We start from the raw sequence: 24,406 nt of genomic DNA, 5'->3' as shown, positions 1-24,406 counted from the left end.
CAAATGCTTTGCTTGTTTCAAAGACCATATGCTATGGTATAGAGCAGAAGTGGGAAACCTGTAGTCATCTAGATATTGTTGGACTCCAACTCCCATCAGCCCCAGCTAGCCTGGCAAATGTTCAGTGATCATAGGACCAGTTACCTCTGGCCTAGAGGACACAGCTCTCAGGTAGGAGACATTTGAACTGATAGTGAGACTATCATTTCTCCATGATTTGGCAGTATTAGACACCTTTTCGTTTTCTAATTTTTACTTCCCCTAATTGTCCCAAAGTATATGCAGGAGACAGATGAGCTATGCTGGCAGTTGCTGTGAGGAAAAATGGGGAAATTCCTGAGGGCATGTCTGCTGTTAGGATTGAAGTGATGTTCCTTGCATCTTCAAGAGCGTATGTTACCAGCGATATCAGGCCATCAGTGAGCATCTTCATACTAAGTAGTCTGTTATAAATTGTTCTTGTGGAAAATAGGGGAGAATGAAAGAAGGCAATCAAATAGAACAAAGGCAGAGCTCAAGGGTAAAATAAAGAGTAACATTCTCCTTACAAGGATGACTACAGCAGCATTAAATTTTGATTGCACATTAATGTTATCCCCTGAGGTTCTTTACGTAGAGATCATGCCTAACAGTTATTAAACATTTGTTACTGTTAAGGCATTTTTAAAAGCAAATATTACACTGACTTTGAAAACTCAAGTTTTCTTCCAAGAGTTATCAGGCAAGTTGGGAATTCAACCTGGAGTAAAAATCTATATAACAAATTATACTCTCCTTGCATGTGCTAGATCAATAGTGCCTAATAATTTATTAAACATAGAAAACCAGTGTCTGAATTCTGTGCTTCTCCCTCTCTGAAGAAAACAGACCACAGCAGTCAATGAGGCTGGCATCTGAAAGCAAAGAGAAGAAAAATGACTATGTTTATATCATTGCCAGGGATACTGCAATAAGGCTTTTCAAATTGGGGATGGGAATTCTTCCTGAGCTTGTTACTGCTTTCTAGAATTTTCCACTGAATGCTGTAGAACATTAATTCCCAACCTTTATGAGTACAGGACCCCCTTTATAAGCTCAAAAAATGTTGTGACCCCCCCTCCCCCCTGGGAGGCAGGCTGGCTGACAGGAAGGAAGGGGGAAAGCAGCCTTTCCTTGCAGCCTTGCTTCTTTTTGCTTCACAAAAAGCCCCCTCCTCTCGTTCTGAGTAAGGGCATCGTCAGCAGTGGCAGTGCGAGGAGACAGGAGTCAATGATGGTAATCCCCTCTCCTTCCTGGTATCTCCACCTTCAGCCTCCTTTGGCATCTGCCATGTATTTTATAGGCAGATACCTGCCCTTGGTGCACCTGAAAGACGCTCTGGCGCTTCAGCAAAAGTCCTCCCCTCTCGTTTGGAGCAAGGGGGAGGTGTCATCTGCAGCGGCAGTGGGAAGCAGACTGTGTCCAGGGATAATAATTCATTTCTTTACTGTTCACAGCCTCCTGTGGATTACTTCACAGCCCCCAAGTTGGGAACCACTGCTCTAGAACTCAGTGTCAGGGAGCTATCACCCATATATTGGCATTGCATATTTCCTATCTTATGAGAAGAAAACTCAATGGCAACATTGCATTTTATTTATTTATAAATATATAAATAAACGTTGCATTTGCCAGTCTTCCATAGTTAAAACTGCTGACTAACAGTTAAAGGACAAGTGGGATTTGCAACAAAATATTGTGAGTGCTGTTGTATCATTCTATTCTCCGTCCCCCCTTAACTGCCCTCCCCCATCAGTCAGCATTTCAGGGCACAAAGCACTTAATTGGGCTATTTGTGGAGGGTCACCCATTAGGGATTTTCTAAAGTTTTTTTTGTACTTTTGCAACTTGGGGTTCCCTCCAAACCTGTTACCTTCATCTTATACAGGTGTAATACAGTTTTGGGTAGATAAGAAATTAACTTGCAGTCTGAACATCAGAAAAGGAATAATCTTAACAGCCTTCAAATAATGCTTGTCTAAAGATTTGGTATAGCACAGTGGGGAGGAGAGCCTGGCTGGGAGTCCAGAGTCTGTGAGTTCAAATCCCCGCTCGTGTCTCCTGGGTATAAAGGGCCAGCTAAAGATCACCCCCACAGCGAATGGCTCGGGGTTATGTGCCCTTCCACCTGTGCAGCCCTGGGCAAGCTGCATAGTCCCAAGGAGCCCAGTTGACCCCCCAGCTGGCAGTTGCGGACAAGGAAGGGACTGGCTTATGCAGCTGTGGCAAGCTGAGCAGGCCCTAGCCAGCTGGGGAGGACTAGCCTCAGAGGGAGGCAATGGTAAACCCCCTCTGAATACCATTTACCATGAAAACCCTATTCATAGAGTAGCCATAAGTCGGGATCGACTTGAAGGCAGTCCAGTTCCAAAGATTTGTTCTAAAAGAAACCTGTAATCTCACAATACCATTTCAAAATGACTGTACTGTAGGATCACACTTTGAAGATGCTTAAGGTGGTCTAGGCAATTGTTTATACAACTCTGTAAGGAGTAAGTAAATATAAGGTTTTTAAATTGTTTGTTTAAATTGCCTCAATTTTCAATAGCCACTGCCAAAATCCAAGAAAACGCCCAACAAAAGTGGTAAAAAGGAGCGCAGTAGCTCTGGAACAGCACGGAAAGCCAAACGCACTAAATGTCCTGAGATCCTGTCAGATGAGTCTAGCAGTGAGGAAGATGAAAAGAAAGAGAAAGAAGAATCATCTGAAGAAGATAAAGAAAGTGAAGAGGAGGTAAGACCTAGCTGTGAATCACCCATTTTAAAGCCCAAACTACAATAGTCTATCTAATTTACTTAAAGGGCAATGGACTTTGGACAGTATCATTATAGAGAAAAATCCTGTAATTTCATAAACTCATTGGTTTTTAAGATATCTGCTTAGTGGTAGAGATTGAGACTTGAAAGTACTGACTAAATGCTGATAAGTTCATAGTCGCTGGTGTGCCAGAAGTGCAGGTACAAATTTACCACAGGTTCATCATTCTTCAGTTAATTCCAGCATGTGATTTTAGGGACAAAAACACTTGATACTAGTCTCAAAAGTATAGCAACAGACCTTTTTGTTGTATAACAGGCGTGACTAACCTTTTTTGGCTTGAGACACACATAACCCCATTGCAACCACAACAGGGACCACATACCAGCTATGGGTATGGTCAAAAAGTGGCCACTCTTGTTACCTGGGCTGGGGGGAGGGGGCAAAAAAATGCTTGGGAACCAGACCTGGCCAGTTTGCAATAGTTGTTGTATAATAATATAAGGTAACTTGCATCCTTGCAAAATCAGAGAAGAATGTTCTCTGAAATGCAGAGACATTGTTTGAATGGAAGCATGTAAAACAGTTACAAATGGCTTGAGTGTGTTTTAGCCTTTGCTCCAAAGACAGCTTTCTAACTATTCACTATGCTTTAGCTAGTAGCTCCATTATGTTAGAAGTCACAATTATTGCAGTAGACTTTAATATTCTGTCTATCCCTCCTATAGCGACCTAAAAAATCATCAAAAAAAGAAAAACCCAAGCAAAAGACATCTTCAAAAAGTAAAAAGGGTACAAAAAATGCCAATGTCAAGAAAGCAGATAGCAGCACAACCAAGAAGAGTCAGAACAATTCCAAAAAAGGTAAACTTATGTTTCATAGAATGTATCTGGATGAGAAATTTTGGGCTGGAAGAATTCACTTGGGCTACATGGTCTATCTATTCAAACATTACATGTAATTTTATCCTGTTTGAAATGACTATCAATCTTAAGACATAATTAAAAACATTCATATGTATCAATACAGTACAATTCCTTGTGCTAGGTCTTTCTAATAAATATAAGTTTAATATGCATAAAATGACTAGCATTCATAAAACCATGTACAGTGCCTTGCAAAAGTAATCAGACCTGCAACCAATGCTCTCATATTACTGAATTACAAACAGTACATTGTAATTTCGTTCTGTATGATATTTTATTTTAAAACACTGAAACTCAAAATCAATGATTGTAAGGTGACATTGGTTTTATGTTGGGAAATGTTTGTAAGAAACCTAAAAAACTGAAGCCTGTTGCTTGCATAAATATTCAACCCGCACACATTAATATTTGATAGAGCCACTTTTCACTGCAATAACAGCTTTAAGTCTTTTGGGGTAGGTATGTACCAGCTTTGCACATAGTGTCAGAGAAATTTTGGCCCATTCTTCTTGGCAGTTTCGCTCCAGGTCGTTCAGGTTGGTTAGATGTTACTTGTGGACCGCAATTTTCAAAGAGCGCCACAGATTCTCAATGGTATTGAGATCAGGACTTTGACTGGGCCACTGTTCTTGAGCCACTCCAATGTTGGAGTTCTTTTTGTTCTTGAGCCACTCCAATGTTGCTTTGGCCTTGTGCTTAGGATCATTGTCCTGCTGAAAAGTGGATTTTCTCCCAAGCTTCAGTTTTTTAGTGGACTGAAGCAGGTTCTCTTACAGTATTTCGCTCCATCCATTTTTCCGTCAATTTTAACAAGATGCCTGGTCCCTGCTGATGAGAAGCATCCCCACAGTATGATGCTGCAACCACCATACTGCACTGTAGGGATGGTGTGTCTTGAGGCATGGGCAGTGTTAGGTTTGTGCCACGCATAGCACTTTGAGTTTTGGCCAAAAAGCTCTATTTTGGTCTCATCTGACCACAAAACCTTTTCCCACATTGCAGCTGGGGAACTTTCATGCTTTCTGGCAATCTCCAGATGTGCTTTCAGATAGTACTTTTTGAGTAACGGCTTCTTTCTTGCCACCCTCCCATATAGGCCAGTGTTATGCAGAGCTCTCGATATGGTTGACTGGTGCACCATTACTCCACTCCCAGCCACTGAATTCTGTAGCTCCTTCAAAGGGATTGTTGGCCTCTCTGGCTTTTCTCACAAGTCTCCTTCTTGTTCAAGCACTGAGTTTTGAGGGACGGCCTTTTCTTGGCAGTACCTGGGTGGTGTGATGCAGCTTCCACTTCCTGATGATTGATCCAACTGTGCTCACTGGGATATCCAAACACTTGGATATTATTTTGTGCTCTTTTCCTAATCTGTGCATTTGTATTACATTATCTCTCACTTCTGTAGAATGCTCTTTGGTCTTCATTTTCCTTCAGATCCACAGCCTGACCATTGATCCTTCAGTGGGGTTTTTATCCTGACAATGTGACAGCAACTTTAATGGTTCACAGGTGGAGGCCAATGGTAAGGTACTTGTATCCTTAATAGGGCAATTTCTTTCATCTGTGTACACTGGGAGTTTCCACAACACAGGGGTTGAATACTTATGCAAGCAACAGGTTTCAGTTTTTTAGGTTTCTTACAAACATTTCCCAACGTCACCTTTCAATCACTGATTTTGAGTTTCAATGTTTCAAAATAAAATATCATACAGAATTAAATTACAATGTACCATTTGTAATTCAGTAATATGAGAGCATTGGTCAGGGATCTGAGTACTTTTGCAAGGCACTGTATAAAACAATCATGTATAACAATAAAATGTCTTTGTGCTGAATGTATCCCAAAAGCGTTTCAACCTATATAGGTCTTCTTCAGTGGGACCTGTAAACTTTTATCAGCTAAATGCTGTTCTCTCAGCTGGCTGAGATAACAAGCAATTGTATTGAACTAGAGAGGCCTGCATCACTATGGATCCTTAATATTTATTCTCCAGTCTCAATTGACTGCACAAGATATACATCTGTATAGAAAAGGTATAGGTCCACTTATTGTTTATAGGATCTAAGAATGCCAAAGGAGCACAACAGTATTTAGCTGATAAACGTTTAGTTTTATACGTGCTTTTATGAATACTAGTCGTTTTATGGATATTAAACTTATATTTATTAGGAAGACCCAGCACAAGGAATTGTACTGATACATATGGAAGTTTTTAATTATGTCTTATGATTGATAGCCATTTCAAACAGAATAAAATTACATGTAATGTTTGAATAGAGAGATCATCTAGAGAGATCATCTAGCTCAATTGAATTCTTCCAGGCTTATTTAGGTTGGGTTTCTTTCTTTTTTGGTTCAGGTGAGAAATGTTGGGCTCACCTTTTACTAAACACCCATAGCCCCATTATTACAACTACTAGAAATGCCTTACAAGTTGCTAGGACTCTTCTGAGTTTGTTCTTACACTTGCAAGGACTTGATGTTATGTGATAAAACATTAAGATAAGAGGGGCTATTCTTGGAAAAAGCTGGTGTCCATTGGTAATACTTGGACTTCATTATTATCCCAATTGATTGAACTTTCCATTGATGCTGTTGGGTGTTTTCTAGACCTACAGTCTGACTTCATTCTGCCCACAGTAATTGTGAGGCTTATCAGTGTAACCTAGAGGCCTACTTGAGGTAACAGGAATACTTCCCAGGAATACAATAAAGTTGATGTAGACACAATCTATGTTGAATGGACCTCCAAATCTTTTTTTATTATTGTATTGTTCTTTTAGTGCCAGCAGAGTGCATGGCAATTTACGGAGTGACATAAGCAAATCAGGTCCATGACCCAAGGAAGTTTAATTTAAACTTTAACTGAGAGAGACAAGACAATGACAGGGGAAGGGATGGGGCAAGAGCAGAATAAATGCAAATACAATTACACATACCTAGGTAAAGTTGGAGGTGTATGAAGATGGAGGCTTTGTAACAAACATGGGGTTGGCAGAAGAGTAAGTGGAATTTTTTTTTAACAGGACAGTGGGATGAAATGTTGGGTGGCATGAGAGTGACAGATGGAGAAAATCTGTTGAGAGTGACAGTTTAAAAAGAGTGACTGAAGAGAAAAAAGATGAGAGGGTAAAACTTAGCATAGCTAAGATAGGACATTAAAATAAAAAGACTGCTTGTTCTGGATGTTACGTTCCCTAATTAAATATGCTTTAATGGTCTGTTCTGAGCGGATTCTAAGGTTAGTATACCTCATCCCCCATGCCTTGTGTGGATGTATTTGAGTAAGACTGTAAGGGGAAAGTTCTGTTACACTCTAAATTAGTAGGTGGTGGCACCAGGTGTTTTACAGGAAGTCTGGACTCTGGAGTAGCTGAGTGACTAACCTAACCTAACCTAGTGACTTTGTAGGAACAGGACTTTGTGATGTTCCAAGGAATATCACAGAAGGGTTTTGAAGAGGAAGGTAGCCCCATATAGGTAATATTGAAGGGAATTTCAGATATGAGAGGCAGCATGGGGAAATGGTCAGTAGTTTTAAGGGGGCAATAATCCTTTGGCAGTTGGTAAAATTGGAGTATCAAAGGTCCCAGGTAGGGATATGTTTGGATATGAGGGCAAGCGGAAGGGCTTGACAAACTTGACAAATTGTTTTTGAAACTGCCCTCTATTTCCAAGGAGGTTTGCCATCTGGTCTTGGGAGCTGCTGTTTGAAAAGTCCAAGTTTAAAAACACACTTGACCACAAACAACTAGTTGTGCAGTTCTTTGGATCCAGCCAAAATGTTTATTAAATAAAAGAAAAATCATCATCCACATTTTAATTACAAAATATCTTTATATATAGAAAGTGAGTCTGAGGATAGTTCAGATGACGAACCTTTAATTAAAAAATTGAAAAAGCCACCTACAGATGAAGAGCTGAAAGAAACTGTGAAGAAGCTATTAGCTAATGCAAACCTAGAGGAAGTTACCATGAAACAAATTTGTAAAGAGGTATGTATTTGTGATATTTCCAGTTATATTGCCGTTTATGGCAGTGACCTGGGTTTTCTGGAAAAAAATCCTGTTCGAATTAGGGCAATTTGGTTTGGAAAATGTTCTGGTGCCATAGCTGTGCCCACCGGGGTACCGGGTTCAGCATCAGGGTAGACCTGAGGGTCGGGGAGGGGGGGTTGCTGTAGTCTATAGGAGTTCTATTTTCCTTTCCAAGCACCCTGCCCATGTGACTACTGGTCTGGAATGTTTACACCTTGTGTTGGGTCAAAGGGACAGATTGGGGATTCTGTTGGTGTACCGTCCATCCCGCTGCCTAACAGACTCCCTAACTGAGCTGGTGGAGGTGGTCTCGGAGATACTGTTGAGATCCCCCAGATTGTTGGTAATGGGGGATCTCAACATTCATGCTGAGGCTACCTCATCTGGGGCAGCTCAGGACTTCATGGCCGCCATGACAACCATGGGGCTGTCCCAATATGCCACTGGCCCAACTCATGTAGCAGGGCATACTCTAGATTTGGTATTCGCAACTGGACAGGGGGATGGTGATCTGAATGTGGGGAGCTTTACATCATTTCCTTTGTCATGGACTGATCACCGCTTGTTGAAGTTTAGACTTACAGCGGCTTCTCCCCTCTGCAAGGGTGGAGGACCTATTAAGATGGTCCGTCCCCAGAGACTAATGGATCCGGATGGTTTTCAAAGGGCTCTGGGGAGTTTTCCAGCTAATAGGGCTGGCGCTCCTGTCGAAACCCTGGTTAAACTGTGGAATACAGAAATGACCCGGGCAGCTGACATGATCGCTCCTGTGCGCCCTCTCCTATGTAGAGCTCATACAGCTCCATGGTATACTCTGGAGCTGAGAGCGATGAAGCAATATAGGAGGCGGCTTGAGTGCAAATGGAGACGAACTCCTGATGGATGCAATTATGCGCTGGTAAGTGCCTATACCAAGTCGTATTTAGGGGCAGTGAGAGCAGCAAAAAAGCAGTATTTTGCTGACACTATTAAATCATCTATCTGCCGTCCAGCGGAGCTTTTTAAAATTGTCCGAGGACTATTACATTCTGATCCTAGGGACTTGGTAGAACCATCAGAGGCCCGCTGCAATGCTTTTGCTCGACACTTCCAAGATAAAATCTTTTGCATCCGTCAGGACTTAGACTCCAATGTTATAATAGTTGAATCAAATGAGGTATCCAGAACACAGTCTTGTCCTGATTTTTTGGATGAATTTCAGTTGGTGCAGCTTGAGGATGTTGACAAGGTGCTTGGACAGGTGCGTGCAACCACTTCTGTACTGGATCCTTGCCCTTCTTGGCTAATAAAAGCTAGCAGGGATGGAACAGCCGGCTGGGCCAGGGAAGTGATTAGTACCTCATTGCGAGAGGAAGTGGTCCCTGACTGCCTAAAAGAGGTGATAGTGAGACCGCTCCTGAAGAAATCTTCTCTGGACCCAGAAAACTATAACAATTATAGGCCGGTAGCAAATATCCCATTCCTGGGCAAGGTCCTGGAACGAGTGGTTGCGGATCAGCTCCAGACACTCTTGGATGAGACTGATTATCTGGATCCATTTCAATCGGGTTTCAGGCCCGGGTTTGGCACCGAGACAGCCTTGGTCGCCCTGTATGATGACCTTTGTCGGGAGAAAGACAGGGGGAGTGTAACTCTGTTGATTCTCCTTGATTTATCAGCGGCCTTCGATACCATCGACCATGGTATCCTTCTGGGGAGACTCGCTGATCTGGGAGTTGGAGGTACTGCCTGGCAATGGTTCTGCTCCTACTTGGCGGGTCGTCTCCAGAAGGTAGTGCATGGGGAGTATTGCTCGGCACCCTGGGTCCTCCAGTATGGAGTTCCGCAGGGGTCAGTTCTATCCCCCATGCTTTTTAACATCTACATGAAGCCACTGGGGAGTTTTGGAGTGCGTTGTCACCAGTATGCTGATGACACGCAGCTCTACTTCTCCTTTTCATCTTTTTCAGGTGAGGCTGTCGATGTGCTGAATCGGTGCCTGGTCACAACAATGGACTGGATGAGAGCTAATAAACTGAGGCTCAATCCAGACAAGACTGAAATGCTGTTAGTGGGTAGTTCTTCTGACCAGATGATGGATGTTCGACCTGTCCTGGATGGGGTTGCACTCCCCCTGAAAGAGCAGGTTCGTAGCTTGGGCGTTCTTTTCGAACCATCCTTGTCACTTGAGGCTCAGGTAGCCTCGGTGGCACGGAATGCTTTCTACCAACTTTGGTTGGTAGCCCAGCTACGCCCCTATCTGGACAGAGACAACCTTGCTTCAGTCGTTCATGCTCTGGGAACCTCTAAATTAGATTACTGTAATGCGCTCTACGTGGGGCTGCCTTTGAAGACGGTTCGGAAACTGCAGCTCGTGCAAAATGCGGCGGCCAGATTGTTAACCGGGACAAGGCGGTCCGAACATATAACACTGATTCTGGCCCCGCTTGCACTGGCTGCCTATATGTTTCCGGGCCCAATTCAAGGTGCTGGTTTTAACCTATAAAGCCTTACACGGCATGGGACCACAATACCTGTTGGAACGCCTCTCCCGATATGAACCTACCCGTACACTTCGGTCAACATCGAAGGCCCTCCTCCGGGCGCCTACTCAGAGAGAAGCTCGGAGGGTAGCAACAAGAAAAAGGGCCTTCTCAGTGGTGGCCCCCGAGTTATGGAACGATCTCCCTCTTGAAGTACGCCTGGCGCAACGTTAATATCCTTTCGGCGCCAGGTTAAAACGTTCCTCTTCTCCCAGGCATTTTAATTAATTATATTAATCATTTTAATCATTTAATCATTCAACATTATAACATCTTTGTATCTTATACTTTATGCTTTTAGTATTTAGTATATCAGTATTTTTAACGTTAGTATTTTTGAGTGTTCTAATTTATATATGTGGTTTTAATTGTATATTGATGTATTTATTCTGTTGTGAACCGCCCAGAGAGCTTCGGCTATGGGGTGGTATAGAAATTTAATAAATAAATAAAATAGCATAGGGGCAGGGAACCTTTTTTCCAGCCTGAGGACCACATCCCCTAGTGGGCAATCTTCCAGGGGCAACATGCCCATTGTGGATGGCACAATAGATATAACTCTATGTACTGTAGGCTACAGTGTAACCATATCTTCATCCAGGTAAATAAGGGGCATTATTACAGTTCAAGGACACATTCCAGCCAGGTAAAAAAAAATTAGGGAAGGATGTGGCCTGGAGGGTTGCATTTGGCCGCCTAAGTCTTGTATTCCCCACCCTTGCCCTAGAGGATGATCGAATTTAGGATGTCTGATTTAAATGTATTTAGTAAATATGAAACTGCCAAATGTGCCTAATATTTATTTACAGTTGGCATATGATCATTGTTCTAATTTTGTTACTAAAAAAAAGTGCCTCGTATCACTGGTTTATAGTTAGAAACTAGGGCTGTGCTTGGACCCCCACATACACACCTGATTTGTGACTTTGATTTGTAAATGCAGATATGGCCTGGTCCGGATATATTTGTACCCATCCTGACCTGATCCAGATGTTACAAATATCCAGAAATCCCATTAATTGCATTAATTGTTTTTTAACAAGATATGGTAGTCTCTATGGAGGGGATTAACCCTGCCCAAACTTCAGCTGAGTAGCTCCACGGGATTTCATACTAGCCACCAATAAAACCATATGGGGCTGGTGGAATTTATATGGTTTTTTCAATGCCCGAGCTTTATTTTTGATGGAAGTGGGTCCCATGAGCCTGTGGGCATGGTGACTGTACCACATCAGAACATCCTTTCAAAGGAGAAAAAACACTCAAATCCTTGTTCTTTTTTTAAAAAAAAAAACATAGTCTGGGGAGGGAATTCCATTTGTGAGGAGAAAGAACCTCTTTGCTGCTCTTTCTTTGGGGTTAGGCAGTGGGGAGGGAGAGACCAAGCCCCTCCCTCAAAGTGATAGCTTGACTCCAGTGCTCCCCTCTTTGCCGCCCTCCTCCCTGGCTCCAGCGGATAAGAAAAGTAAGGTCCGCACCTCTCAGTCCAAAGGGGAAGGGGGCGCATGCCCCACTTACCTTCATGCTAGCATTCCTGAGCTCCCCACAGCTCAAGAGGATGGGTGGCTTACTCAAGAGGAGGAGTGGCAGTGGCACAAGGTTGCAACAGCTGTCAGAGACTTTTCCCAGTGCTGAGTCTCCAGCTCCTCCTCCTCTAGCTCTGGTTGTAAATACTGAATAAGGGAAGGAGGAGACTCAGCACCATGGCAACCCAAGCCAGAAGAGGAATGAGCAAGTGGGTCAGGCAGACATTAAAGGCAGGAAGAGCTGTCAATAAAACACAGTGTTCCCCTCCCCCCACTGTTAATGTCTGTGTTGTGTGTGTGGATTTCATGTAGTGCAGTCAGCCAATCAGAGACATCAACATGTGAGCTCTTGCTTTTTTAAACTCCGAATAAGCTTTGTCAACTAATATGTGGAAATGCATTCACCACCCTTTATGATACAGAGACTGACTCAGCCCAATCTGTTTCATCACAAATCAGTGCTGAAGAAGCCCCGTTTGGTCCATCCTTTGGGCTTCGCCTGAATACGGAGCACAGCCCTATAGGAAACTTTAAGAGTGTAAATGTAAAAACACATGCATATTTCATAAACCCTTATATTTCCTAGTTGATGCAGGAGAAGCCTGAACTGAACTCAGTTTATGCCTTCTATTTGGGGACAATTCTAAATCCATTACCATAGAGTGGTACAATTATACTTGAAATAGTAATATATATTTAGCTTTATACTTGAAAGATAAGTTGATACCTGAATGGTAACTGATAGAATACATACCTATTTATCCCTTCCTTTCTCCAGCTCTTTCCCTTCCTCCAAGCAGCTCAGGGCAGGGGCATAAACAATCCCTCCACTTCATTCTATCCTTACAGCAACCCTGTGAAGGTTAGACTGAAGGTCTCTTCAAGGTGGAACAGAGAACTGAACCTGGGTCTTCTCAGCCTTAATTTTGACACACTAGAAGAATGTATGTTCAGATATTATGACCCTACCTTTTATACCTCTCTTGCAATATCCAAGGTAAAGGGAGAAGCTTCAGTCTAATAAACAAGGGATCTCTTCATTTAGGCATTCGCTCCTTTTTTCTTTTTAATTTTTAAAACACAATTACTACAAAAAGTACAAATTTACAAAATAGTACAGAAGATCTTTAAAATATTATGACTTATAAAAGATATATATAAAAGACACTTCTAGGTGCATGGTGATGGGAGTCAGGGTAGAGAATGAGAATCTGTGATAAAGTTCAGGTATTTACCCTGTGCTAGGAAAGTGGAGTCACACAGGACATGTAAGCAGTATAAGCTTTGCTTTGATTATGTAACTTCCGCGATGCAAATAGGGACAGCGAACAATTTTCATCAAGGTTTAAAAAAATACCTTCTCCCACTGCAGTGGACCCAGGCCAGATACCCACCTTCCACACCTGCAGTATATTTAAAAACTAAGGAGGTACTGTTTGTGGTGCATCTAGTTTGGCCTTTTGTCATGGGGAGTATACTGTATTCTGGTTGTACTATTTGACTTACCTTTGTGTTATAAATTGATTGTTACAGGTATATGAAAGCTATCCCAGTTATGACTTATCCGACAGAAAAGACTTCATCAAAAAGACAGTGAAAGAGGTAAATACTTGATCAGTGAAATATGTGATGATCCAAATACTAAAAGAAGCTACTCTTTTAATTTGAAAATCTTGGGTAGCTAGGAAGATCTCAAGTACTACATCCAGTTCCTGAAATTGCATCCAAATTTTATTCATTACTTTTAGTTGCAACTCAGTAATTTTAAAGTAAGTTTAAGACCACTTATCTAAAATTTCATGCTCCATATGTAGCCCATCCTTAACAATATTTATTTGAAAATAAGTCCTATTGATTTCCCCTGGAACTTCCTACCAAGCAACCTGTTAGAATTGCAGCTCTAGTAATAGGTTTGTGGGAGGGGGGATTTACAAAGTAGGTAAAAGATTAAAAGTACACAAATTCTTCTTTTTTTAGCTCATTTCATGATCTATTGGGAAGAAAACGAATGCTGCAGACTTGTTCGCGCGGATTTATATATTTTACAAACACCAGCAAAACATTTTTTATTTTTTTTTTATTTTTTTTTTGCCCTTTTGGTATAACATAGTATTTAGTCAGGGTTGATTCTACTGGCTTACTGTTCTGAGTGTTAATGGAAATTATTTTAACTTTTAAAAATTGTGTTTAATGCAGTACTTAGGTTTTTGCATGGCAATAAATGTTCCCTGCTTTTACTTTGTACATCATGGAATTTCTTTGTATAAGCAGATCTATTATAGCTCTTGTAGATTTTAGCGTATTGTAATGTAGAGAATTTTTAAAAATCAGTTAATATGAAAACTGTTGTTTCTGTACATACACATGCTGAGACTGTCAAATATTGCAGTATTGGGCATTACATTTATTTTGAATACACATACCTATTCTCTCAATCAGGAATAAGTCACATGTTCTGATTACAAATGCTCTAAATTATATTACACTGTCTTGCATGTGTATACATCTGAGAATTGTCAAAAGCATAATAACTTGCCAATACGTTATTTTTGTACTTTTAAAAATGTTTGTATATAAGCTTAATACTTTTGCTTAAAACCAAGTTGTTTAAAAAAAATCAGTGTGTTTTAGAAGATTTATGACCAGTGACAGTGTTTGAGGCTGAGATTAATTAGGAAGCAAATATAACAAGCATACAAAAGATGACATTTGTTGCCTTGTAAGGGAAATCTAATTGCACTCATATTTTTCAGTGTTTAACTTGCTAGAGTGGGACGCTGATTTTGTTCTAAAGGCTTGACATGATACCCAACCACTTTCCCCAAATCACACCCACCTGCCCATACGTGTTGTCAAGTGGGAGACGGGGGGGGGGGAACCAAGTACAGCTTTGAGTCTTATAGTAAATATAAGAATCTTCTCTGAGGTGGGCAAAGATTTGAGAAAAGTTCGTATGCAGTGTGTGGTGTTCTGCTGTTCTAGAATCTCTAAAAATATCAAGCTATCTGGTATCAGCTGGACAGGTTTCCAGTGTCTCTCTCCAAACTTAGATTATATTGACAAATGGAGAATAGGTGTTATTAAATATTATTAATAAATATTAATAGACACCTGCTGCTTTGATTCAGTGTAATCTTCTAAATTGTGAAGTTTTATTTAAATATAGGATTAATTACCTTCCCAAAACCTTTTTGTTCATAGATGTACATGCATGATCATGAATTAAAGCTCCCAATAAATGCCAAAACAAGTATGTGTCATAATGTGAAGTGTAACTAATCCCTCCATGACTGTATTGATTACAAGTTCTGCAGATTTTACATAATGTAGTAATGTGTAGTTGAGGAATCAAAGGTCACAGATCTATATTCTGAAAATATTCAGTTAGTAAGCTTGATCAGTCGCTACCATTTTTACCACTTTCTTTGCATGTAATCCTTTATATTAAGGCTGACTGTAACTAAGTTTTGTATTCAATAAATGTCTTTAAAAATGTATATTTGGTATTTTAATACATGTACAGTAAAACTTGATACAGAACCCAAAGGTGCCTGTTGTGTGTCACCTTGCTTTATAACAAAAGGTACTCTAAACCCATATGTTGAGACATAATATGTGGGTCAGATGTTTTCCACAGGTAGACTGCCATCAAGCGGGTATCATAGCTCCACCTAGTGTCTGAAGGCAAGAATGTTCTGAAGTCAAGACTAGGGGCCTCAGGCCCCTCCCACTCTCCAGTTCATTCTTGCCTTTGTCTGAGGCAGTTGGATATCTAGAATAGCGATATAGCTAAGTTCTCATTTGAATGGACAACACATGTACGAAATTACATTTAAACAGACAAGGGGGAACCAGGTCTCGTTCTCTACTGAACCTAGCCTATCAAATATTCGAGTGGGCAGAAACACATCTGGAATCCTTAAAAGCGGAACATCTCAGAGGAATTTGGAATGTGACAGCTGACTGGCTCAGCAGACAACAGGTCTTTCCGGGAGAATGGAAGCTTCATCTGACGACGTTCCATCTTCTTCAGTGCCAATTGGGCGTTCTCTCAGTGGATCTGTTTGCCTCCAGTCTCAATTGTCAGCTACCCAGGTATTTCGCACGGTACCTAGGACTCAACAGCGGAAGTGGTGGATGCGCTATCGATAGCATGGCCAGACAGCCTGCTGTACACATTCCCTCCAATACCACTTCTGGCCTGAAGTCTGAGGAAGGTTCGACGCGAGAGGGCCAAGCTGGTTCTAATAGCCCCGTATTGGCCCCGCCGACCGTGCTTTTCGGACCTACTTGCCATGTCAGTGACGGACCCCTGGATGCTCCCAGTCAGGCCGGACCTCTTATCACAGGGTCCAATATGGCATCAGGACCCCAATTGGCTCAATCTAACAGCTTGGCTGTTGAACGGGGACATTTGAGGCGCACAGGCCTATCTAAGGAGGTTATTGACATTATACTGGCCTCTAGACGTCTGTCTAGCACTCGTATATATCAGAATACTTGGTGGCATTCTCCAAGTGGTGTGATTCCCAGAAATTCCACCCTTCTCAAGCCACAATACAACAGGTGTTGCAATTCCTTCATAAAGGCCTAATGATGGGGCTTAAGCCCAACACCTTGCATCGACATGCATCCACTTTATCGTCCATTCTCTCAGTTTCATCCACTGATACTCCTATTGCCTCGCACCCTCTTATCAAGCGTTTTCTGAGGGGGGGCCGCCCTACATTCGCCGGCTGTATCCCATCATTTTCCTTCATGGAGTTTGTCAAAGGTTCTGCAGGCTCTCCAACGCCCTCCATTTGAACCCCTTAGGACTATGCAATTACGTCTGTTGTCGTTCAAAGTCTTGTTCCTGATAGTGATCACCTCTGCGAGAAGAGTCTCAGAATTGGGCACATTGTCTTCCGCCCAACATCTTTGTGTTTTTCATGAGGACTCTGTTGTACTGCGGACAGATCCCTCCGTCCGTGCCAAGGTCAACTCCGCCTCTCATTGCAACCAGGACATCGTTCTTCCTTCCTTTTGCCCGACTCCCAACCATCCCTTGGAGAAGGCTTGGCATTCGTTAGATGTCTGGAGGGCCCTCAAGACCTACTTGTCTCGTACCCAGGATATAAGACTAACTGAGTCCTTGTTTGTATCCTTTCATCCGCGATCTATGGGGAGGAAAGTAGCTAATTCTGCCTTATCTCACTGGTTGCGCACATGTATTACCTTAGCTTATGAGTCTCTTAAGCTTCCTATTCCTTCTAGAATAACAGTGCACTCTACTAGGTCAACAGCCACTACGGCTGCTTTTGCAACCAAAACTCCCCTTGCAGACATTTGCAGAGCGGCTGTTTGGTCTACCCCAGATTCGTTTATAAGGCATTACAAAATTGACCGTTATGCCTCTGCTGATGCCTCCTTTGGTAGGCAGGTGTTGCAACAGGTTCTCAATGGTATTTAGGATGTGGGTGGTCCCTCCCTGTTATGGGCTGCTTTGGTACATCCTGCTTGATGGCAGGCTACCTGTGGAAAATGGACCATTGGTCTCACCTGAAGGGTGATTTTCACAGGTAGACTGCCATCACAACCCTCCCTGTTGGAGGATATCTGGGGATTTTCCATCTGTTTCTATATGTTCATGTTTACTTCATAAGGTTTAGGTTCTGTGTAATGAAGCCAAGACATTCTGAATCTGTATATTGAAATGTTAGTATTGTATTATGGAATCACAATTTCGTTATTTCCTTGTCCATTGACCTTTTTTCCTACATGTTTGAATATCTCTCTCTGGACTCATCATGAATGAACTGGAGAGTGGGAGGGGCCTGAGGCCCCTAGTCTTGACTTCAGAACATTCTTGCCTTCAGACACTAGGTGGAGCTATGATACCCGCTTGATGGCAGTTTACCTGTGAAAATCACCCTTCAGGTGAGACCAATGGTCCAATCTGTTTTGGAAATGTACATATCAAATGCACACTTCACCTTGAGTAGATATGTAGATTAGTATATATTTCCCTTAGCAATAGTAAAACTTTTTTCTCATGGACCACTTGAAAATTGCTAACGATCTTGGTGGACCACATAATTGTTTTTCTGCCTGTTGTTGCAATTGTAATGTGCTGTACTAGATGCTGTATGATTTTGAGTTGTATTTATTTTATTTATTGCACTTGTATACCGCCCCGTAGCCAAAGCTCTCTGGGTGGTTTACAGCAACCAAAAACATTAAAACAAATATACAATTTAAAACACATATTTTAAAAACAATTTAAAACACAATTTAAAAATTTAAAACAATTTAAATTTTTTATTTCTTCTCTTATTTCTTATATTGCATTTTAATGTATTACAATTTGCATTCCATAGAATTCAAATTGTAACACAATAAATACAAATCAGTGGGGGTCAGTAGTTGACTTGTAGAGTGCCTCTGAGGGATGCCAACATTCCATCTGAAATTTCCTATATACATCAAATTTCTTGAGATGTTTTAGATTGCCCTCTAGGAGCCATCCTTCAGCACCACAAAGAAAATGAGAAGATACTAGATAAGGCTTCCCTTATTCTACAGCAGCTATGTCTTGCAGATGGTTGGTAACTGCTTGCACTTTTTTTTGCTTGGTGGAGCAGGTGGACACCATAAGATGGAAGAAACTGATGCAGTGACTGTGACAGCAGCTCTGGACAGTGGCCATGTTGGATGGTATTTAAGGCCAGAAGTCAGATGTGATGACCTGCTAGGCTGGAAAGAAGTGACAACGGCAACATCAATATTGTTGCTGTCTCCCTCCCCTGGACAGATGCTGCCCTCTGACCTGGAATCTTGGCCTATTCCAGGGAATGTGTTTGGCGCTAAAGTCTATGACTCTGTCAGAATACCTGTTGCTCCAAAAAGACTGGTATGGTTAAAAGGAGCAGCAGGCATTTGTTATCCCACTTCACAACTGAAGTCATGGTTTTGTGAGTAACCTTGGACTCAACCAGAACCTTCTTCAATGCCTCCTCTCCAAAGAGTTTGGTGCCCCATGAATGGCACTATAGACAGGTTAGAATGTGAAAACATGTCTGCTTCCCATTATCAAGCCATAGGGTCCTCGGAGACACCACCTCAGCTGCCATGGTGGCATCGCCTAGGAAAGCTGGAAACCTTCAGAAGCATCTTGCACAATCAGTACAGATCTTGTTGGGAGTTGTCCAGATTATCACTCCATAGCAAGGATACTGGAGCAGAAAGGCTGCTCAGCATGTTCTGACAGCCAGCATGGTGGCCTCATGGACCCACCTTAGTGTGAGGTCTAACTTACGTTTGATAGAATCTCTGAATTGTGCATCTCCATCTTTAGGAAGCAGAGCTAGGGAGGTAAATGAGAAAACTTGTTAGCATAGGTTACAGCTTTTTACTCTGTGAAGGCACATCCCACTCTGCTTTAATCATTTTCTTAAATGGGTCTGGAAGCAGAATTGTCCTTGGCTTAAGGAAGGCTTAAGACAGTACAGACACTTCCGTAGACTCTGAGGTTGCTGGTTCTTCAATAAGGGCATTTAGGTGTAAGTCATAGCAAGTTATGAGACTTCTCATAATCTAGTGGAGGTCTGCAATTCAGCGTTCTCCCATCCTTCTTCTAACTCTTTCATCAGTTTCCAATGGGTTGACAATGACATCCTTGGGAACTGGGTAATGCTGACTGGCAATGTGTGCCCTTCATTCCTTTTTGTCTCTGCAACCTCTGGATTCAGAAACACCTCCCCATCATCTTCAAAAGAAGGAAGCAAAGCAGCCTAGGCACATCCCTATTGGCAGGGATTTGTCCTCATCAGTCCTGGAGAAAGGCAGAACTGAGTGGCATGGGCTACCACCTTCACCAGTAGCACAGATTGATGCAGTCTTCTGCTGCTCTATTAGGAGATTTGGGGTCAGGAGTGCAACTACGGCTTTTTTGGGTTAACTCAGTTGGGAGGCAGAGTATCCAGGGCCATAGTGCCCTCCTTTCTGGGCAGTGCTGCTGAGGCTGTGGCTACTGGCAAGATCAAACAGGGAAAGGACTGCGTGGAGCACATGCACCAGTATTTGAGATGCAGTAGTCCTTTTCTCTACCACCTTTCCCATTGCCAACCATTTAAGCCTCGTAGGAGCGTTAAGAGAAGGAAGGGAACAGACCAGAAAAAGCTGAGAAGAGTGTGGGATGGCTGAAGCAAAAGCCTGAGAAGCATCTTTTTTCCTTTTGTTTTAAAATGGGGGGAGGGGCATAATTCAGTGGTTAGAGCATCTTTGTTGCATGCAGAAGGTCCCAGGTTCATTTTTCAGGTAGGACTGGGAGAGACCCCTGTCTGAAAACCTGGACAGCAGCTGCCAGTCAGTATTAATGATACTGAGCAAAATGGATGAATGGCCTGACTCAGTATAAGGTAGATTACTATGTTCTTAAGGCAGACAAGCAAAGGGATTTTTTGATAGAGACAGAGAGCAACAAATAAGACTATAGATGACAAGGGAGGCTGTGGGGCTAGGAAGAAAAGCAGCTCACAAAACCCATCACAGATAAAGACTACAAAGCAGATAATATAGGCTTGAATAGAAAAAAAGGCATAATACAGAGAGCTATGCTCAAGTGGACTGCTCTGAGTGAAGTTAGAAAACAAATGGAGACCTCAAGGGAGCGAGTTCTAACAACTTCCTCTGAAATTAGTTTCCTGTCTTTGAACAGTATAGGAAGCTAAATCCACTTGGAAACATCCAAAGAAGAATATCCTGTAGATTTCAACAAGATTTTCTAACCAATGTGCATAGAATTACAGCCTCTACAGAAGGAACAAAATAGATTAAAAGTCTGTTCATTCTCTTCCATGTTACCTGAAATGTTTTATTGGGGGCAGGGGGTACATCAGTATATGACCACAAACAATCCTTTCCCTCATCTTACAAACTGTTTTAGAGAGGAAGAAGATATTCAGGAGGCAAACAGGAGTTATCCTTACTCCATCCTTTGCATGTCAGTTTCCTCCGGCAGCAACAGCTATCTACATGAACAGCCAACTTGCTATGCAATTATACTTTACTTGTGAACACTTCCCCTCTCCAGTCCAGAAGAAAAAAAATACACCTTTTTCCAAAATATTTTCAATTTTTTTCAGAATAGACCTTGAGCCAGGATACTATAACCATTTTACTGGGTATAGTCTTAAAAACAAAACAAACAAACAGGGATGGGGAATGTTTTTCAGCCCTAGGGCCCACATTCCCCGACACACAATCTTACAGGGGCCACCTGCCATTGGTGGGCAGGGCCAAAGGTAGAAGTAGATGGAGCAATGGATGTGACTCTTATTTTAATAGTAGGGTACATTCAAGTCATACAGAAGTCAGGTTTCTCTCATGGATGACAGGTCTCCAAGTGGGTATTGTAGCTCCCCCTACAGCCCAGAGACAGGAAATGCTTCAGCAGACATTTGTGCTCCTCCCCTTGCTGAGGCTCAGATTTAGTTTCCTGTCAGCTCGGAAACAGTTTCCTGTTTGATTTCTCTATTCTCACGGAGATTGAATCCTTTTTTTGTCTTTTCCTATACTTCATTCATGGGTTTTTATCCTCTTCTGTCCTCCCTTGTGTTTGTGGCTGCTGTTCAGAAAAACCTTTCCTCCTTTTAAATCCTTATCAACTGAGCGTCTTTCCTGTCAGTTCATCAGATCTATTTCTCCGAAGAGGTTCTGTTTTCTTTTGCCTACTCTCAATTTCCTTCCTTTAAAAAAAATAGTCTTTGTTTATCTTTTCCTCCTATCAGATCTGCCTTAAAGCTGTCAGAACTCTCTTGTCTCTCAGCTCTAGTCAGATTTGTCTTTATTTCTTGAGGTCTGTCAGTTTTCAGATCTTCGTTTCTGTTAAGTCCTGCCTGACTTGCTGTATCTTTCATTTTTGGTCGAAATGGAGAAACCCAACGTTAAAGCTCGGCATTCTAAGAGACAGCAGGCTAAAAAATCTGGGCAGTACGTGGCTGCAGTCATGTTCACCTCCCAATCCCGCACTTTCCCACCATTTTGCAGAGAAAGTGCCTCTGATTACTAATGACCCAGATGAGGGCACTTCATCCAGCTCTGGCGGTAAACATTGCCCTGGTTTGGAAGAGTACCCAGGTAGGGAGTCCACGGAGGGGGTCCCTTCACCTGAGGGGTTGTGGGAAGCCGTGGCAGCAAGAAAGGCAGCACCTGGCACTATGAGGCCGGTGGTGGCAACGCCCCCCATTTTGGATGCTGGAGTGAGAGTGCCCACCATTTTGGATCAGGGCGAAGCAGCAAGGTCCACAATGTCAGTGCAAAGGGGAGCTGCAGCCCCCGCCAATTTAAGGGCAGCAGACTGGCACCACCTGCTTCTTCACAGCCTGCACTGCCACCCTGCCACCAGCAAGGCAAATGCAATATGATCCACCCGCTGCCTCATGCGTGACTGCCCTGCCAGCAGCACGGCGAATGCAATATACTGAATCGCCACATCTAACTCCTAATGTCGCTTTGCATCTTGAGCTGCTCTCTTCAGATGAAGGCGGCGCAGGGGCTTTACCGCAAGGCCGGCAGAACCAAATGGAGCAGCGGTATGTGATGGGGATGGATGGGCTACATAGTTTTACCCCCCTTTCTGCCTCAGAGAGGCAACATCCGACAGGGGTTATGCTGCCACAGCAACTGCCCCAAGTACTATGGTCTGACCTTTTTTCTCCCACGGTTCTTCATCTGTGTAACTACAGGGTGGCCTTAAGACACTGGTAAGGTTATGAAGCAACTCGTGGGTTCTATGGGGGTGCAAGGTTCTTTTTCTATCAAAAAATCCTTAAGGAATTCTGATTGGTTTCCAGGGGCAATAGCCTTTGAGATGTTTCTTTCATTTTGAAATCAGGTTGTTTAATCTTGCGACTGGTTTCCTCTTCAAATTGGAATTTCAATTCTACTAGGTGACTGTATGAGGTAGTGCTGGAAACTAGGTTGGAGTTTACTCCCATCATGGCATCTCCAGTGCATCTAGCCATGCTGTTTTCATGGTCCTTTTATCCCAATTCATTTAATTCCAATCCAGCTCATCCTGTGGAGAAGGCTGGGCATTTATTAGTTGTGCAAGGGGCTCTCTAGGCCTCCACAGTTACTTACAGTCCCATTGTTAAAGAATTTATTTTGGAAGACAATCTTACTCAGTCATGAGTGATCACCAGTGAATGACCTGAGACATTTGCTGTCCTGAGTCTCCATACGTCACTCTGGTATATGTTACCACGACCTCATTACCGCATGTTTTCGTTCCACAACATACGAAAGCAGGAGACGCTGGTCAGATCCGGCCCTCAAATGTTATCATGATGCTAATCTCTTTTGGATCTTTGGGATCAGTCCCTGTAAGGATTCTTTCCTTCAAAACAGTTCTTCTAGTGGCTATTACAAAAGCACATAGGGTGTCTGAGCTCCAGGCTCTATCTGTCAAAAAGCACCTTTGTATTTTCCACTAAAACAGGGTGGTGCTACGCACTAATCCAGCCTTGTTACCAAAGTAAACATGGCCTTCCACAGGCAACAGGAAATAATTCTGCCTTCTTTCTGTCCTCACCCTTCTCACCCCAGAGAGAAGGCATGGCACTCTTTAGATGTCAGGCATGCACTAAAGGTGTGTATTAGCAGAATTGATCCTTTTTGACAATCTGACTCACTATTGGTGTCTTTCCATACTGCCACTATGAGAAAGCGAGTGTCTTCTGCAACTTTAGTTCACTGGATTAAGGCTTGCATCTCATTAATGTACGAGGCCCTTCACTTACTCTCACCTTTACATATTACAACGCACTCCACCCGGTCCACGGCCACATCAACAGCCTTTACACGAATGTTCCACTAGTAGCTATCAGTAGAGCAGTGACCTAGTCCACTCCTAATACTTCACAATGCACTACAAAATTGACATTTATGCCTCGTCAGAGGCTTCATTTGGTCGCAGGATTCTACAGTAAGTCTTGTCTGCCTCTGGCCCACCCTAAGTCTGCAGCTTTAGTACGTCCCACTTGGAGACCTCTGTCATCCATGAAAGAAGGGGCAGTTTGTTCTTACCGTAAATGGTGTTTCTTCATGGATGACAAGAGGTCTCCAAGGCCCACCCTTGCAGTTATCTGGTGGAAGGGACGAAGTCATTGAGTGCCATGACTTTTTTCTGTCTGGTTCATTGTTGGTCGGTTGAGCATGTTACTAACACGCTGAGTTACTTTCAAGTTTGTATGTTCTATGTTTCACCTTTGAGTTTTATCCTGAGGCTGACTTCTGGAGCTTTCAGCAAGAGGGGAGGAGCACAAATGTCTGCTAAAATGTTTCCTGTCTCTGAGCTGTAGGGGGAGCTACAATACCCACTTGGAGACCTCTTGTCATCCATGAGGAAACACCGTTTATGGTAAGAACAAACTGTCCCTTCTATACACAAACACATTTATACACAAACAAGAGGCACTATTGTAGTTCAAGGACCCATTTCATCCAGGGAAAAGCCTTCAAAAAGGGCTGATGAGTGTGGGGCACAGCCTTGTGCCAATCCTAAGGGCAAGATAAGGAGACCTGCATTTGCCTGCCCTGGTATAAAAGAAAACATTTCCCCCCCTACAACTGCT

The 24,406-nt window shown here is 42.6% G+C and overlaps 1 protein-coding gene across 5 annotated transcripts in view; it reads left to right on the top strand.

Moving 5' to 3' along the window:
* DEK (DEK proto-oncogene) overlaps window positions 1-15,284 on the top strand; it is a 32,966-nt gene extending 17,682 nt beyond the window's left edge. For 4 of the 5 annotated variants that reach the window (XM_061593042.1, XM_061593033.1, XM_061593024.1 and 1 more), the window contains 5 exons: window positions 2,567-2,752; window positions 3,505-3,640; window positions 7,551-7,699; window positions 13,323-13,391; window positions 13,767-15,284. In XM_061593042.1, coding sequence (XP_061449026.1) covers window positions 2,567-2,752; window positions 3,505-3,640; window positions 7,551-7,699; window positions 13,323-13,391; window positions 13,767-13,778 — 552 coding nt within the window. In that variant the 3' untranslated portion in view covers window positions 13,779-15,284. Of the gene's footprint in view, window positions 1-2,566; window positions 2,753-3,504; window positions 3,641-7,550; window positions 7,700-13,322; window positions 13,419-13,766 lie in introns of those variants that run through there. The other variant, XM_061593007.1, reaches the window with a different exon arrangement.
* The last annotated feature ends 9,122 nt before the right edge of the window (window positions 15,285-24,406 follow it).

Source organism: Rhineura floridana, chromosome 1 (assembly GCF_030035675.1).
Source record: "Rhineura floridana isolate rRhiFlo1 chromosome 1, rRhiFlo1.hap2, whole genome shotgun sequence".
In the NCBI taxonomy this organism is placed as follows: domain Eukaryota; kingdom Metazoa; phylum Chordata; class Lepidosauria; order Squamata; family Rhineuridae; genus Rhineura; species Rhineura floridana.
The sequence above is the reverse complement of the archived record's forward strand: the minus strand, read 5'-3'. Positions and strand labels throughout refer to the sequence as shown.